A 12,816-nucleotide genomic window follows, 5' to 3' on the forward strand; every position below is an offset into this window, starting at 1 on the left:
GTGTTCATGTGGCACTGTTGTAGCTGGCATTGCAAGATATTTACGTGCCAGATATGCTCAACATTCGTACGCCCCTTCATGCTTTTGCCACCATTCCAGAAGACATGCTTCCATGCTGATGTCTGGTTCTGCACGATAACGATCCAAAGGTTTAGCGTTTCAAGCCTCTGCCATACACTTGAATACCGGTAGTATCTCAGACTGTGGCCTTGCCTAGGCTTGGATTTAAAGTTGTGGTTTTTAGCTCTGCACTAGGCTTTAATTCTGCCAGTTTGCACAAGTTAAAGGTAGTGTTCCTTATATATAGTAAAAAGAAAATAAATTGGTTAGTCTCTAAGTTGCCACAAGTACTCCTTTTCTTTTTGCGAATACAGACTAACACGGCTGTTACTCTGAAACTTATCTATAGTAGACTCTTAAAATGTGCCAGCACGTGTTAGCTAACACATGCTAATATCACACCTTTAAATCCAAGTCTGTACAAGACCAAAGACTGGGTTGGAGCAATTTGGTTTAGAGAAGAGAACCTTGGGGCAAAAACTGGTAGTTGTGAAGTGACTATTTGTAAGTTCTCAGAGGGAGGAGGTAGCTTGTGCCAGTGAAGCTTCATATATGGAATAGGAAATTGGAGGATAAAATTGGGTATTGATGGGTTATTCAGGCTAAACATAATTTATAAGAAAGTGGGATGTTACAAATAGATCAATACTTTTGGTTCACATCATGAGTCTCTATGGAAAGAACGCAGGAGATCTTCCCCCTCCCTCTAGTACCCATTTCGAGACAAATACTTTGAGGTTGTCACTTTTATATTGTGGGTATTAGTATACTCTTATACCAGTTTTTATTAGAGGGTTCTTTTACAACATGATCACACCAGCAAAATGGGTTCCTCTGACTTTAGTTTTTAATAGTTTAAAAAAATGCGCTTTTCAGAGCCCAATCGCTCTCATAATCTTGCACTGAAGCCATACAGCTGAATTTGACACCCCAGTCCTGTCTGTGTTGTTTACTCTTCCAGCTAAATAATGTAAAAAGTATTAATTTTAAATTAGGTTTGAGCAAAGTATACAATGCAGTCTTGTATAACATCTTTCACATAGCCTTCATTTCAAAATGATTAGGAATTGGTATGAATGGTACTTAAAGTTAACACAGGAGAGCAAACAAGTAGGCAAAGGGCGGGGGGGAAGGGGGAGTGAATAGCGTTAATCTGAGGTTTGAAACGAGAGCTCACTGATTCTAATTAGATTCTCCCGATATTTCCAATTTCTCCACATCCCTTTATTTTTGTTCTCACTGGCACTTCACACCACTTAAAATCTGGGATTTTTCCATTTCTCTCTAGCTCTTGCTTCCTCTGTCCTTACTCAGTTGGTTCAGGAGCCTTCTCTTTGCAGCTCTTGCTGCCTTCCTATTTATCTCAATCTTTCAAACTCAGCTAAGAGCATGTATTTTTCTCCTTGGAACTGCATGAGACTTGTGTAAAATTATATTAAGTATTCTTTTTGCTAAATACATCAGTTAATTTTAAAACCAAGTGTTTTTAACATTATCCGGAAAAGATGTAAAAAGCACATAGACATTGTCAAGTGACTGGGAGGAGTTGCCATTGAATCTGTGGACTTGAAGGTGCCCAACACCTCTTGAGATCACGTTCATTGTACAAAAACTTCAAACTGATTTTAAACAGTTGAAGGTGAATGTGCTTTTAAAAAAGCTTTTACCTCCTTTTGGCACCCATCTTGTTGAAAAGCAGCACTTTTTGACACTTACTTGGGAGACCTTTACAAGTCTACTAAGTCTGCTTTAATACTGGCTTAACAATTTAAATTTAGTTTGAACACACTAATTCTTAGACTTTGTATAAACCAATATTAATGCAGGATGGAGATTCTAGTGTGGTTACAAAAAACATTCTAAAACCACGTTGAAGAAACCAGCATAAGGTACATGATCATAGTAGTACAGGTGATGGTAAGCTCATTTGAAATACAAGCAACAGAGATCAGGTATTATGTAAAGATATTTGCTTTTTCTCATTTAAGTTAAAAATGTGTTATAACTAATTCAGTTAATCTATGAAGTTGAATGGTAACAATGTTTCCAATAAAAAGAACAGAAGGACTTGTGGCACCTTAGAGACTAACAAATTTATTTGAGCATAAGCTTTTGTGAGCTACAGCTCACTTCATCGGATGCATTCAGTGGAAAATACAGTGGGGAGATTTATATACACAGAGAACATGAAACAATGGGTGTTACCATACACACTGTAAGGAGAGTGATCAGGTAAGGTGAGCTATTACCAGCAGGAGAGCGGGGTGCGGGGGGGGGGGCTTTTGTAGTGATCAAGGTGGGCCATTTCCAGCAGTTGACAAGAACTTCTGAGGAACAGTGGGGGGTGGGAATAAACTTGGGGAAATAGTTTTACTTTGTGTAATGACCCATCCACTCCCAGTCCCTATTCAAGCCCAAATTAATGGTGTTAAGTTTGCAAATGACTTGTAGCTCTGCAGTTTCTCTGAAGTCTGTTTTTGAAGGTTTTTTGTTGAAGGATGACAACTTTTAAAATCTGTTATTCAATGTCCAGGGAGATTGAAGTGTTCTCCTACTGGCTTTTGTATGTTACCATGCCTGATGTCTGATTTGTGTCCATTTATTCTTTTACATAGAGACTGGCTGGTTTGGCCAATGTACAAGGCAGAGTGGCATTGCTGGCACATGATGGCATATATCACATTAGTAGATGTGCAAGTGAATGAGCCCCTGATGGTGTGGCTGATGTGGTTGGGTCCTCTGATGGTGTCGCTAGAGTAGATATGGGGACAGAGTAGGCAACGGAGTTTGTTACAGGGATTGGTTCCTGCGTTAGTGTTTCTGTGGTGTGGTGTGTAGTTGCTGGTGAGTATTTGCTTCAGATTGGGGGGCTGTCTGTAAGTGAGGATTGGCCTGCCTTCCAAGATCTGTGAGAGTGAGGGAATGTTTTCTAGGATAGGTTGTAGATCATTGATGATGTGCTGGAGAGGTTTTAGCTGGGGGCTGTACGTGACGGCCAGTGGTGTTCTGTTATTTTCCTTGTTGGGCCTGTCCTGCAGTAGGTGACTTCTGGGTAGTCTTCTGGCTCTGTCAGTTTTTCCTCGCTTCCCCAGGTGGGCATTGTAGTTTTAAGAATTCTTGATAAAGATCTTGTAGGTTTTTGTCTCTGTCTGAGGGATTGGAGCGAATGCGGTTGTATCTTCGGGCTTGTCTGTAGACAATGGATTGTGTGATATGTCCTGCATGGAAGCTGGAGGCATGTAGGTAATTATAGCAGTCAGTAGGTTTCCGGTATACGGTGGTGTTTGTGACCATCACTTATTTGCACTGTAGTGTCCAGGAAGTGGATCTCTTGTGTGGACTGGTCCAGGCTGAGGTTGATGGTGGGGTGAAAATTGTTGAAATCCAGGTGTCCTCCTTCCTGTGGGTCCATGTGATGAAGATGTAGTGCAAGTAGAGGAGGGACACTAGGGGACGAGAGCTGAGGAAGCGTTGTTCTAAGTCAGCCATAAAAATGTTGGCATACTGTGGGGCCATGCGGGTACCCATGTGCCAGTATATTTATGCCTGTATCTGTAATTTTCACTCCATGCATCTGAAGAAGTGCGGGTTTTTTACCTACAAAAGCTTATGCCCAAATAAATCTGGTAGTCTTTAAGGTGCCATCGGTCTCCTCGTTATTGATATTAGTGGAATTCTATTTAAATTTGTTCCTGAGAACAGAGATCTCTTTTGCTTACAAGTTGACAGTTGTATGACAATTGAAGCCTTGTTTGTCCCAAGATATATTAGAAAGGCAAGGTGGGTGAGGTAATATCTTTTACAAGACCAACTTCTGTTAGTCCAATTGAAAGATATTACCTCATCCACCTTGTCTCTCTAATTCTATGGTTTCTTATCTAGATTTTCCTAAACTCTCCAGGAAAAGGAAACTCAGTGAGATGTTGTTAGTGGAGAGCCAGCACTCTGAGTGCTTGTGTTTTGAAAGCCTTTCCTCCCAAATATAATAACTATATGGGTGGAATCCAGACCCTATTGAAGTCAATGGGAGTTGTGCCATGACTTCAGCATAGCCAGTATTTCATCCTCTGGGTACAAAGAGGGTTGTCAAAGTGATGTCTTATTTAGGAACCAAAAGACTAGTCTTAAATTTGGGGTGTTAAATTGTCAATCTGTTGCCAGTCTTTCAGTACCAGTGTAATGTTGCTTTGAACTAAGGGTTTCAAACATGTTAAGTAATCAAATAATGAAGTGTAATGATGCCAGACTTACTTTGTCAACCTGTTTTTCTGTAACTTATCCTATTGATTTTTGTCTGTTCAGATAAATTTTGATATTTGTTTTTTGTAGGGTTTTAAAAAAGTACTCAGGAATTCTGATTGGGAGGACTTGGAACAGGTAACTGACTTTAGGGGGAAGAGCAATTTCTAGGGTGTTGATATATGCTATCCAAGATAATATTGAATATTCTCCAGTTAGATAAATCTTATAACCTTCCCTCCACACCCTACATGGAGTTGTATAGTCTCTAAATATAGCTAGTGTTACACATGGTGTCACCTTTCAGCAAGATGGATTCCATTACAGCAGGACCAGAAATGCCAACTGAATTAAAAAGATAGTTTCCAACTATATTCCATTGTTAATAAGAATATTCTTCTTGCTTCTTGAGCGTTTAGGTTGCTGGTCTGAGTGCAGCGAATTACAGTTTTGGTTTAAAGGGCATAATCTTAAATTTTTTTCAAGCATATGCTGTCATCTAATGACCTATGCCTAGTATGACCAGACCTGGGGATGCTACTATAATGCAAATAATTAATAATTATTTAAATTTCCTGGGTGAAATTCTAACACCATTGTAGTCAGTGGCAAAGTTTCCATTGACTTCAGTGTGGGCCAGGATTTTCCCTGCTATCTTTTATTGACTCAAGTCACAATCTCAGTGTGTTTCTCATAGTGTGTTTTGTCTTCAGTATTTTAAGAAATTATTGTCATAGAAGTTGTTGACACAAGTGTAGCAATAAACTAAGAATATTGTGAACTGTTTCTTAGTGAAGTGCAGAAATGGGATTAATCAATCAACTCCTTGTACTTAGCAGCTGCTGGCATGTTGATTACTGGGCATGCATTTTATGTCACTAATTATTGACTCTGCATCAACGGTTCATAAGTGAATAAGGAAAGCTAACCCCTCATCAGTAACTTTGATTGGAGCAGATAACAGACTGGTGTTGGACAAGTACCGTATCATCTAGATTCTGAACCAGATGCAGCCAGGGTGATGCACTGAAGTTACACCTTTCCATATCATCTAATCCCCTCGGTCCTGGAGGTTGATATCCCCCAAGGGGGAGAGTACTCCACCACCTCCCTTCCTTGGGCTTTCCTCTGTCTAGAGGGGAAGGTAGCTTTCATTTCTGGAGGAGCTTCCTAGGTTCCAGCTTTAGAGATGTACTGTATTACCACATGTTCCCTTCCCACCCAATGCCACCCACTTTTGGAGCTTTCCTGGCTACCTGTAGTTCCTTAGTGGCAACCTCCCCTTGGGTTTGTGAAAACCCAAGATTAACTTGGTGCACTGTCTAAACATTGTTCCATTTTTATCTTACCAGTAATGCATATTTGCAGAACTCTTAACACATTGGTTTAAAAAAGCAGTTTTGGGAGAAGGAAATTTAATAGTCTGCCTGTGATATAGGAGCCCAATCGTAAGAATTGCACCACTTCCTCACCTAAAACAGTAAGACACATTAATTTCCTTAATTGCCTCCCATAAACATTGGGACACAGTAGTGTAATCTATTGGAAGCTACAGTTCTTAGGAGAAAATAGTACCTTCAAATTAACATCTGTCTGGTTAATCCCTTGTTGTACAGTGTGTTGTGTTAGTGTATTTATAAGAGTATTTTAAATGAAGTTGTCTGAATATTTGTGTGTTCTAGGAATCACCAGAAATGGTTTTCTTAAAGTTTTTTCGACCAGAAAGCTCTTCACTACCCACAAGACCAACACCAGACCAGCTTTCTAACCTCATCAAGACTAGTCTTCATTATCCAGAGTCCTTTAATCACTCATTTCATCAAAAAAGGTTTGATTAATATGACGTTTTAAAATATTTCCAGCTTCCTTTAGGAAACTATTTTTTTCTGTTTCTTTAATAAAAATCCTCTTTAGATCGTGCTCTGTGGAAGGATGAAATAAAGGGATAAAATAAAATTGCCATGAACAAGGAAAAATTCAACAGAAACACAAGCTATAAAGCAAAAAAATGATTTTTTTGTAAATGTATTGGTAAAATTGCAACACAATAGTATTTTCTATCAGTTGACGATTGGACACATGAAATGAAAATGAAGTACTATAGATCAGTGGTTCTCAAAGCCGGTGCGCCGCTTGTTCAGGGAAACCGCCGCTTGTTCAGCTCTGGCGCGCTGGGCCGGTTTGTTTACCTGCCGCGTCCGCGGGTTCAGCCTATCGTGGCTCCCACCGGCCGTGGTTTGCCGCTCCAGGCCAATGGGGGCTGTGGGAAGCGGTGCGGGCCAAGGGACGTACTGGCCGCCTTTCCTGCAGCCCCCACTGGCCTGGAGCAGCGAACCGCAGCCAGTGGGAGCCGCGATCGGCCGAACCTGCGGACGTGGCAGGTAAACAAACCAGTCCGGCGCGTCAGGAGCTTTCCCTGAACAAGCAGCGGACCAGCTTTGAGAACCACTGCTATAAATCAGAGTAGTCAATTACTTTTTATCAAGATCCAAATTTCTTGGTCAAGGTTTAGTCAAAGTCCAGACACCAGAGAAAGTAATAAAAAAAACAATAATAAGAAAATTAAAAGGTTTCGGGGTCCATTCAAATGCATCTGGTCATCTGAATTTGGCCTGTGGTTTGCCAGTTGACTACCCCTTGCTTTATATAATTTCACTTTAAAAATAAATAGGAATGTTAAGTTAGATAACTCATTAAGTAGCTAATGAAAGTAATGATGAAGAAATCTATAATATCTTTGTCTTCACAGCCTGAGAAAATCACAGCATAAACAGTGATTAAGAAGTGGGTTGAAAGTGAACGCTATATATGCTGCAAAATGACAATATTTGAATGAACAGATAAAAGAACTTCTTGCTCTAGTTATTAATTTTTAGTTACTATGTCTGTATAATATCCAAATGTTAACATGAGTTGGATATAAAGTATGGCAGGAAAAGGATGTTTAACATGGCTGAAAGTGGAAACTTAGTGTAGTACCAATGAACTAAAGCACTTGTAGAAAAGATTTTTCATTTTGATAATTGTGTTCCTGTAGCTTCTATTTTGTGGTTATGCGCTTCTTATTGAATTGACAGTCTTGTCAATTTTTTGGTAAGCATTAAACTAAAATAAAGGGAACTAGTTTAGGTTTCAAATTTAGATTGTTTTGGAATTTTATTTACAAAACTTGATATTAATGATTTAATTGTTAGCAAAAAGATGTTTTTGTTTTGTTTTTAGAATGTATACATTTCCTTGTCGTGCTTTGGCAACTTAACTATTACATTCTTATGCTAGTACAATAGATATTGAAGTGAAACTAACTAACATAAGTGGAATGAAGTACAAAAATGACTGATATAATGATGAGAGCCTGCACTTATTCAAATAGGGGTCTAATTCTGGTCATATTCCAATTTGGGTTATGTGCTTACTACCTAAATTCCCCCTGCAGAGGTCAGTTCTTGAAGGCATTCTTTACTTCCAGTCTTAGTGTTCACTGGTAAGCAATCCTATTGATGCATTTCAGTGATGAAGTGATACCACTAGTTCATGGTCCACAAACTGTGGTGCGCACCCCTCTAGCAGGGTGCAGAAGAATGTTTGGGGGCGCGGTGGACCCGGGCCAGTCCCCATTGTGGGGGGCGGGGAGGGAGCTGCCACCAAATCCCGCTCCTCCCCCAACTCTTCTCCAGTCTTGTCCCTAGTTGTAATCTCAGCCCCGCCCCAGCCCCCTACCGTGGCCTGGCTGCGGCTTTGCTCCAGGCCCCATCCATGGCCAAAGCTCCATTCCTGACCTAACCCCAGCCCTGGCCCCTGTCAAGATTCCTTCCCCACTCTGAACTCTAGGGTACAGATGTGGGGACCTGCATGAAAACCCCCTAAGCTTATTTTTACCAGCATAGGTTAAAACTTCCCCAAGGTACAACCTATTTTACCTTTTGCCCTTGGACATTATTGCTGCCACCACCAAGCGTCTAACAAATATATAACCGGGAAAGAGCCCGCTTGGAAACGTCTTTCCCCTGAAAATCCTCTCCAAACACTACACCCCCTTTTTGGGGAAGGCTTGATAAAAATCCTCACCAATTTGCATAGGTGAACACAGACCCAAACCCTTGGATCTTAAGAACAATGAAAAAGTAATCAGGTTCTTAAAAGAACAATTTTAATTGAAGAAAAAGTAAAAGAATCACCTCTGTAAAGTCAGGATGGTAAATACCATACAGGGTAATCAGATTCAAAACATAGAGAATCCCTCTAGGCAAAACCTTAAGTTACAAAAAGACACAAAAACAGGAATATACATTCCATTCAGCACAACTTATTTTATCAGCCATTTAAACAAAGCAGAATCTAACGCATATCTAGCTAGATTACTTACTAAGTTCTAAGACTCCATTCCTTTTCTGTTCCTGGCAAAAAACAACACACAGACAGAGAGAGCCTTTGTTTCTCCCTCCCCGCCCCTCCAGCTTTGAAAGTATCTTGTCCCCTCATGGGTCATTTTGGTCAGGTGCCAGCGAGGTTATCCTAGCTTTTTAACCCTTTACAGATGAAAGGGTTTTTCCTCTGGTCAGGAGGGATTTGAAATGTGTTTACCCTTCCCTTTATGTTTATGACAGCCCCCTTACCCTTCCTGGGGAGCAGACCAGAGAAAGCGGGGGCGCGACCCTGAAAAATTTGTGTATAAAGGTGCTGTGGGATCCTTCTGGAAGGAGTGTTCTGTATAAAAGCATTAGTGTTAATAAGTGTATTCAGGTAGAATTCTTCAGGATACTAAATACAAAGCAATACCTAAATTTAAAAAAACAACCTGCAATAAGTTGGACTCGAATGTCCATACTTCTCCAGCTAGAGTTGAGCACTGTTCACCTGCCCTGGCTAAAATGCCTGTATTTCTTCAGGCTATTTAAAACAAATAGTTTAAATAGCTCTTTTAGTCAACAGTATGCAGAAGGGGATAGAAATATATGGAGAGAAAGTGTAAAGATATTATTGCAGCAAGTCAAAATTTAGACCAGCATGTTGGGCCAAATGTTCTTCACATTCTAAAATTTGTTATTAATGCACCTTGCTGTACATGATCTTTTTATAGAAAGCTTGCAAAAATCAAGCTACGCTATGAAGTATTGCATTACCAGATCTCATTTAGACAAACTGAGGAGATAATTTTTTCTCTCTGAGGTCACAGGCATAAATATACTGCAGTGAATTTCCTTTTTCAGAAGTAAAAATGGTAATCTGACAGCCTGCAGGAGCTGATATTAGACTGTAATAATGTCATACAAAATACCACTATGTATTTTAATGTTTACATGATTGAGTAATTAAGAACATAAGAATTCTTTTAAAATAAATTTGTTACATTTTGTAATCCTCAGGACTGACCAGTAATATGTATAAATCTTGCATCGTAAAACAAATTTTCTCTTGCAGCCTTTGTTTAGTACCTGTCACTCTTCTACTTTCCAATTGTTCTGAGGCTGATGTTGATGTAATAATTGACTTGCGGCATAAAACAACAAGGTAATAAACTTCTAAATGTTAAATTACAACAAATGTTTATTGTGAATATAGGTCACAGCGCTACTAAGATCTCTTAATCCGATTTTATTTACATTATTTTATCAAGTGTGTATTAAATGTATCAAATATTTAGGATAGGACTTTCATCCTCACTGTGTTCCCATTGATGTCAATAAGAACGTAATTAAGTCAATATGAGTATTTTTCAAAAACCCATGTCCATTTGGAAGTAAAACAGAAATGGATTGTATTGCCAAGAGAGCTGGGAGCAGTGACTGGATTATAAAGAAAGGTGGGACAATAATATTTTATTTTTTTGCTGTTTAAATCTCCTTGGTTTGGGGAAATGTTTCCTACAATGAAGATATCAGCAAAATGAGAGGAACATCAACACACATGTTGTTTTCATTAAAAATTATTAATTTTGTTTAAGACAATTTCTCAACTGTAACAAAAGAGTTAACTTTTAAAATGCTAAAATATAGTTATTTTCATCTAAAATTCTTCTAAAATGGTGTACAGTAAGAGTTCATTGTTTTAAAAATGTGTAGGTAATTGCTATGTTTGTTAGAATTACTGTGTAGAAATCCATATTGTAGGATAAGCAATACAAAATTTGACAAATTACTTCTCATCCTAACAAAAATTGTAACTTCTTTAACAGCACTTATCACAGGTTCTTAGATTGTATCCACTGCTGCACATGACTATAGTTTTTACTTGGAAATATAGCCATGCATCTGAGTTAGAAACATTTAAAAACAAATAATGAGATTTTTAAAATAGAAGTTGCATAGAAAGAGGCAAAAATCAGGTGCCTCTGATGCTCTACCTATAGGAGAGCTGGTTGAATTCTGTGTATAATTTCGTCTCGGAATATTTTATTCCACAATCTATGTAAGTGGTTGAATACCAAAAAATATTCTAAGTGCCTGATTGTCATCAGACTTGACGTAGTGTAATTAAATAGCTGAATAGTATTCTCAGCAATTGTCCCAATTAGGCGTTCTGAAAAGTTTCCCAGAGATGGATTTTGAAGGGCAATAATTGAGACAGATTTAGCAAAACTCCGTGTAATCAGAATGCATTTGCCCAGTGCCAAGGGGTTGCCAGATGGGTATGAAACTCCATGTGCCAGGCTTCTAATACAAATGTTGACAGATAGAAGAGTGTAAGGACAGTGATCCACCAGGAAATCCCAGTTTAACAATTTTGTAAATAACTCATTTATATATTAGTTCATAGAATTAATGGAGAGCTGAGCACTAGTCAGCTCATCTAATCACTTTTTTCAAAAACATCGGACAGCCAAAACACCAGAGATACAGTGCATTTGCATACCAGTTAATACAGGAAACATATTACACAGTGAAGTAAAATTTTTTGTAGGACAGTCATTTCGAATGTGTGCGTGTTTGGTAGACACTTAAGCATAAGAGGTTGAGAAGTAGATATCTGATTTTTTATTCCCCCCCCCCCTCTCTCTTTCAGTCCAGAAGCACTAGAAATACATGGTTCTTTCACGTGGCTTGGACAAACACAGTACAAACTTCAGCTTAAAAACCAGGAGGTCTGTAGCTTGCAGTTGAAAGCTTGCTTTGTTCGTACAGGAGTCTATAATCTTGGAACTCACAGAGTATTTGCCAAGTTAGCAGACCAAGTTACTTTGTTTGAAACAAGTCAGCAGAACTCCATGCCAGCACTGATCATCATCAATAACATTTGACCAATTACCTGAAAGATCATACTAAAAACCAAAAGAATCTGACTTTTCTTATTCTGCGGATTGACATTTATTCCAGTTTTGGAATGTGGTACCCCAACATCTAACTTACAAAAGATCGTGTAGGAGACAATAGCAAAATATTCAGACTACTTGCCAATTTGTTTCTTAATGCAAAGCACGTTGGACAGAAAATGCATATATCCTTTTTAATGTCTCTTGCATCTCTGGTAATTTATACTCATAACACTGAACTAAAATACTCCTTATAAAACTGTTTGAATTTACTTGTGAATCCCAGGCCCTGTCCAAATAATAATAATAATAAAAAAGGCAGCTTGACTGCTGTTACAACTTCCAGCATGATGTTTTAAATATATTTTGTGGCTATATTAAAAGACATTTCAGAAGACAACCCTTGTTGTCTCTTTTCCTGACTAAAGCCATTATTAATCAGAAATGCCAACCTTACTGTGAAGTTTGATAGGTTGTTAAATGCAATTTATACTGGGTCTTTTTTGGTTTGGGTTTTTTTTTTCCGCTTTTCAGTTTTTAAAATTTGTTTGGGGCTTTGTTATTGTGTCCTCATGTTCTAATAGCCAGTGATCCTTATGGCTTATACACAACTTCACCGAAGATGTTCTGAAAATAATTTTGAAACCAGTATGAGTGTTTTCTCATTCATCTCAGTACAGAATGCACTATTTCACAACCATGAAATTGTCATTTAAATTGTCATTCACTTTATTATGTAACTATAGCAACTGAGTTGATCTGTTTTAAAAAAAAAATCTACTCAAGTTAATTAAGCTTTTCAAGAAATGTATTATATTTATAACAAATGTACTGTAAATAGAATAAAACATACACCATATTCACTGTATAGACTTCTGTTGCATATTTTTTTCTCGCATCTTATCTACAGCAGTAGCCTGTCAACAAAGATTGTCTTAATTAGAAGCTGTACGCTAGTGTAAATAGCAGTGGCGCAATGCATCCACACTAGACGTGCTGGTTTAGGTGCAGTTCCAGCCCATGTACACATACAGCATTCTAGTCAAAAGCTGCAGTTGCTGTTTGTCAGAAGGCAACCCCGCTTGGAGTGTCCTCTTGCAGCAGGCCATGGTACAGACATGCACCTACCTTTGTTTCCTCTTCTGTTTTACCGTGAAAGGATCAGTCTCTATTTTCCATACAAAGTTTCATCTCTGGGCATAATTTGTTTCCCTAAAATCTTTGTTGTAAAACCATTCTCAGCAAACCTACAGTAAATGTGAAGGTGT

The 12,816-nt window shown here is 38.6% G+C and overlaps 1 protein-coding gene across 6 annotated transcripts in view; it reads left to right on the forward strand.

Moving 5' to 3' along the window:
* The window catches only part of TRAPPC8 (trafficking protein particle complex subunit 8), a 113,607-nt gene extending 101,283 nt beyond the window's left edge, over positions 1 to 12,324 (forward strand). For 4 of the 6 annotated variants that reach the window (XM_084618497.1, XM_084618498.1, XM_084618500.1 and 1 more), the window contains 4 exons: positions 4,390 to 4,437; positions 5,982 to 6,127; positions 9,721 to 9,810; positions 11,302 to 12,324. In XM_084618497.1, coding sequence (XP_084474623.1) covers positions 4,390 to 4,437; positions 5,982 to 6,127; positions 9,721 to 9,810; positions 11,302 to 11,536 — 519 coding nt within the window. In that variant the 3' untranslated portion in view covers positions 11,537 to 12,324. The remainder of the gene's footprint in view (positions 1 to 4,389; positions 4,438 to 5,981; positions 6,128 to 9,720; positions 9,811 to 11,301) is intronic. The other 2 variants (XM_084618499.1, XM_084618502.1) reach the window with 1 other exon arrangement.
* Positions 12,325 to 12,816: the final 492 nt, after the last annotated feature.

Source organism: Lepidochelys olivacea (assembly GCF_965140295.1).
Source record: "Lepidochelys olivacea isolate rLepOli2 genome assembly, chromosome: 2".
In the NCBI taxonomy this organism is placed as follows: Eukaryota; Metazoa; Chordata; order Testudines; family Cheloniidae; genus Lepidochelys; species Lepidochelys olivacea.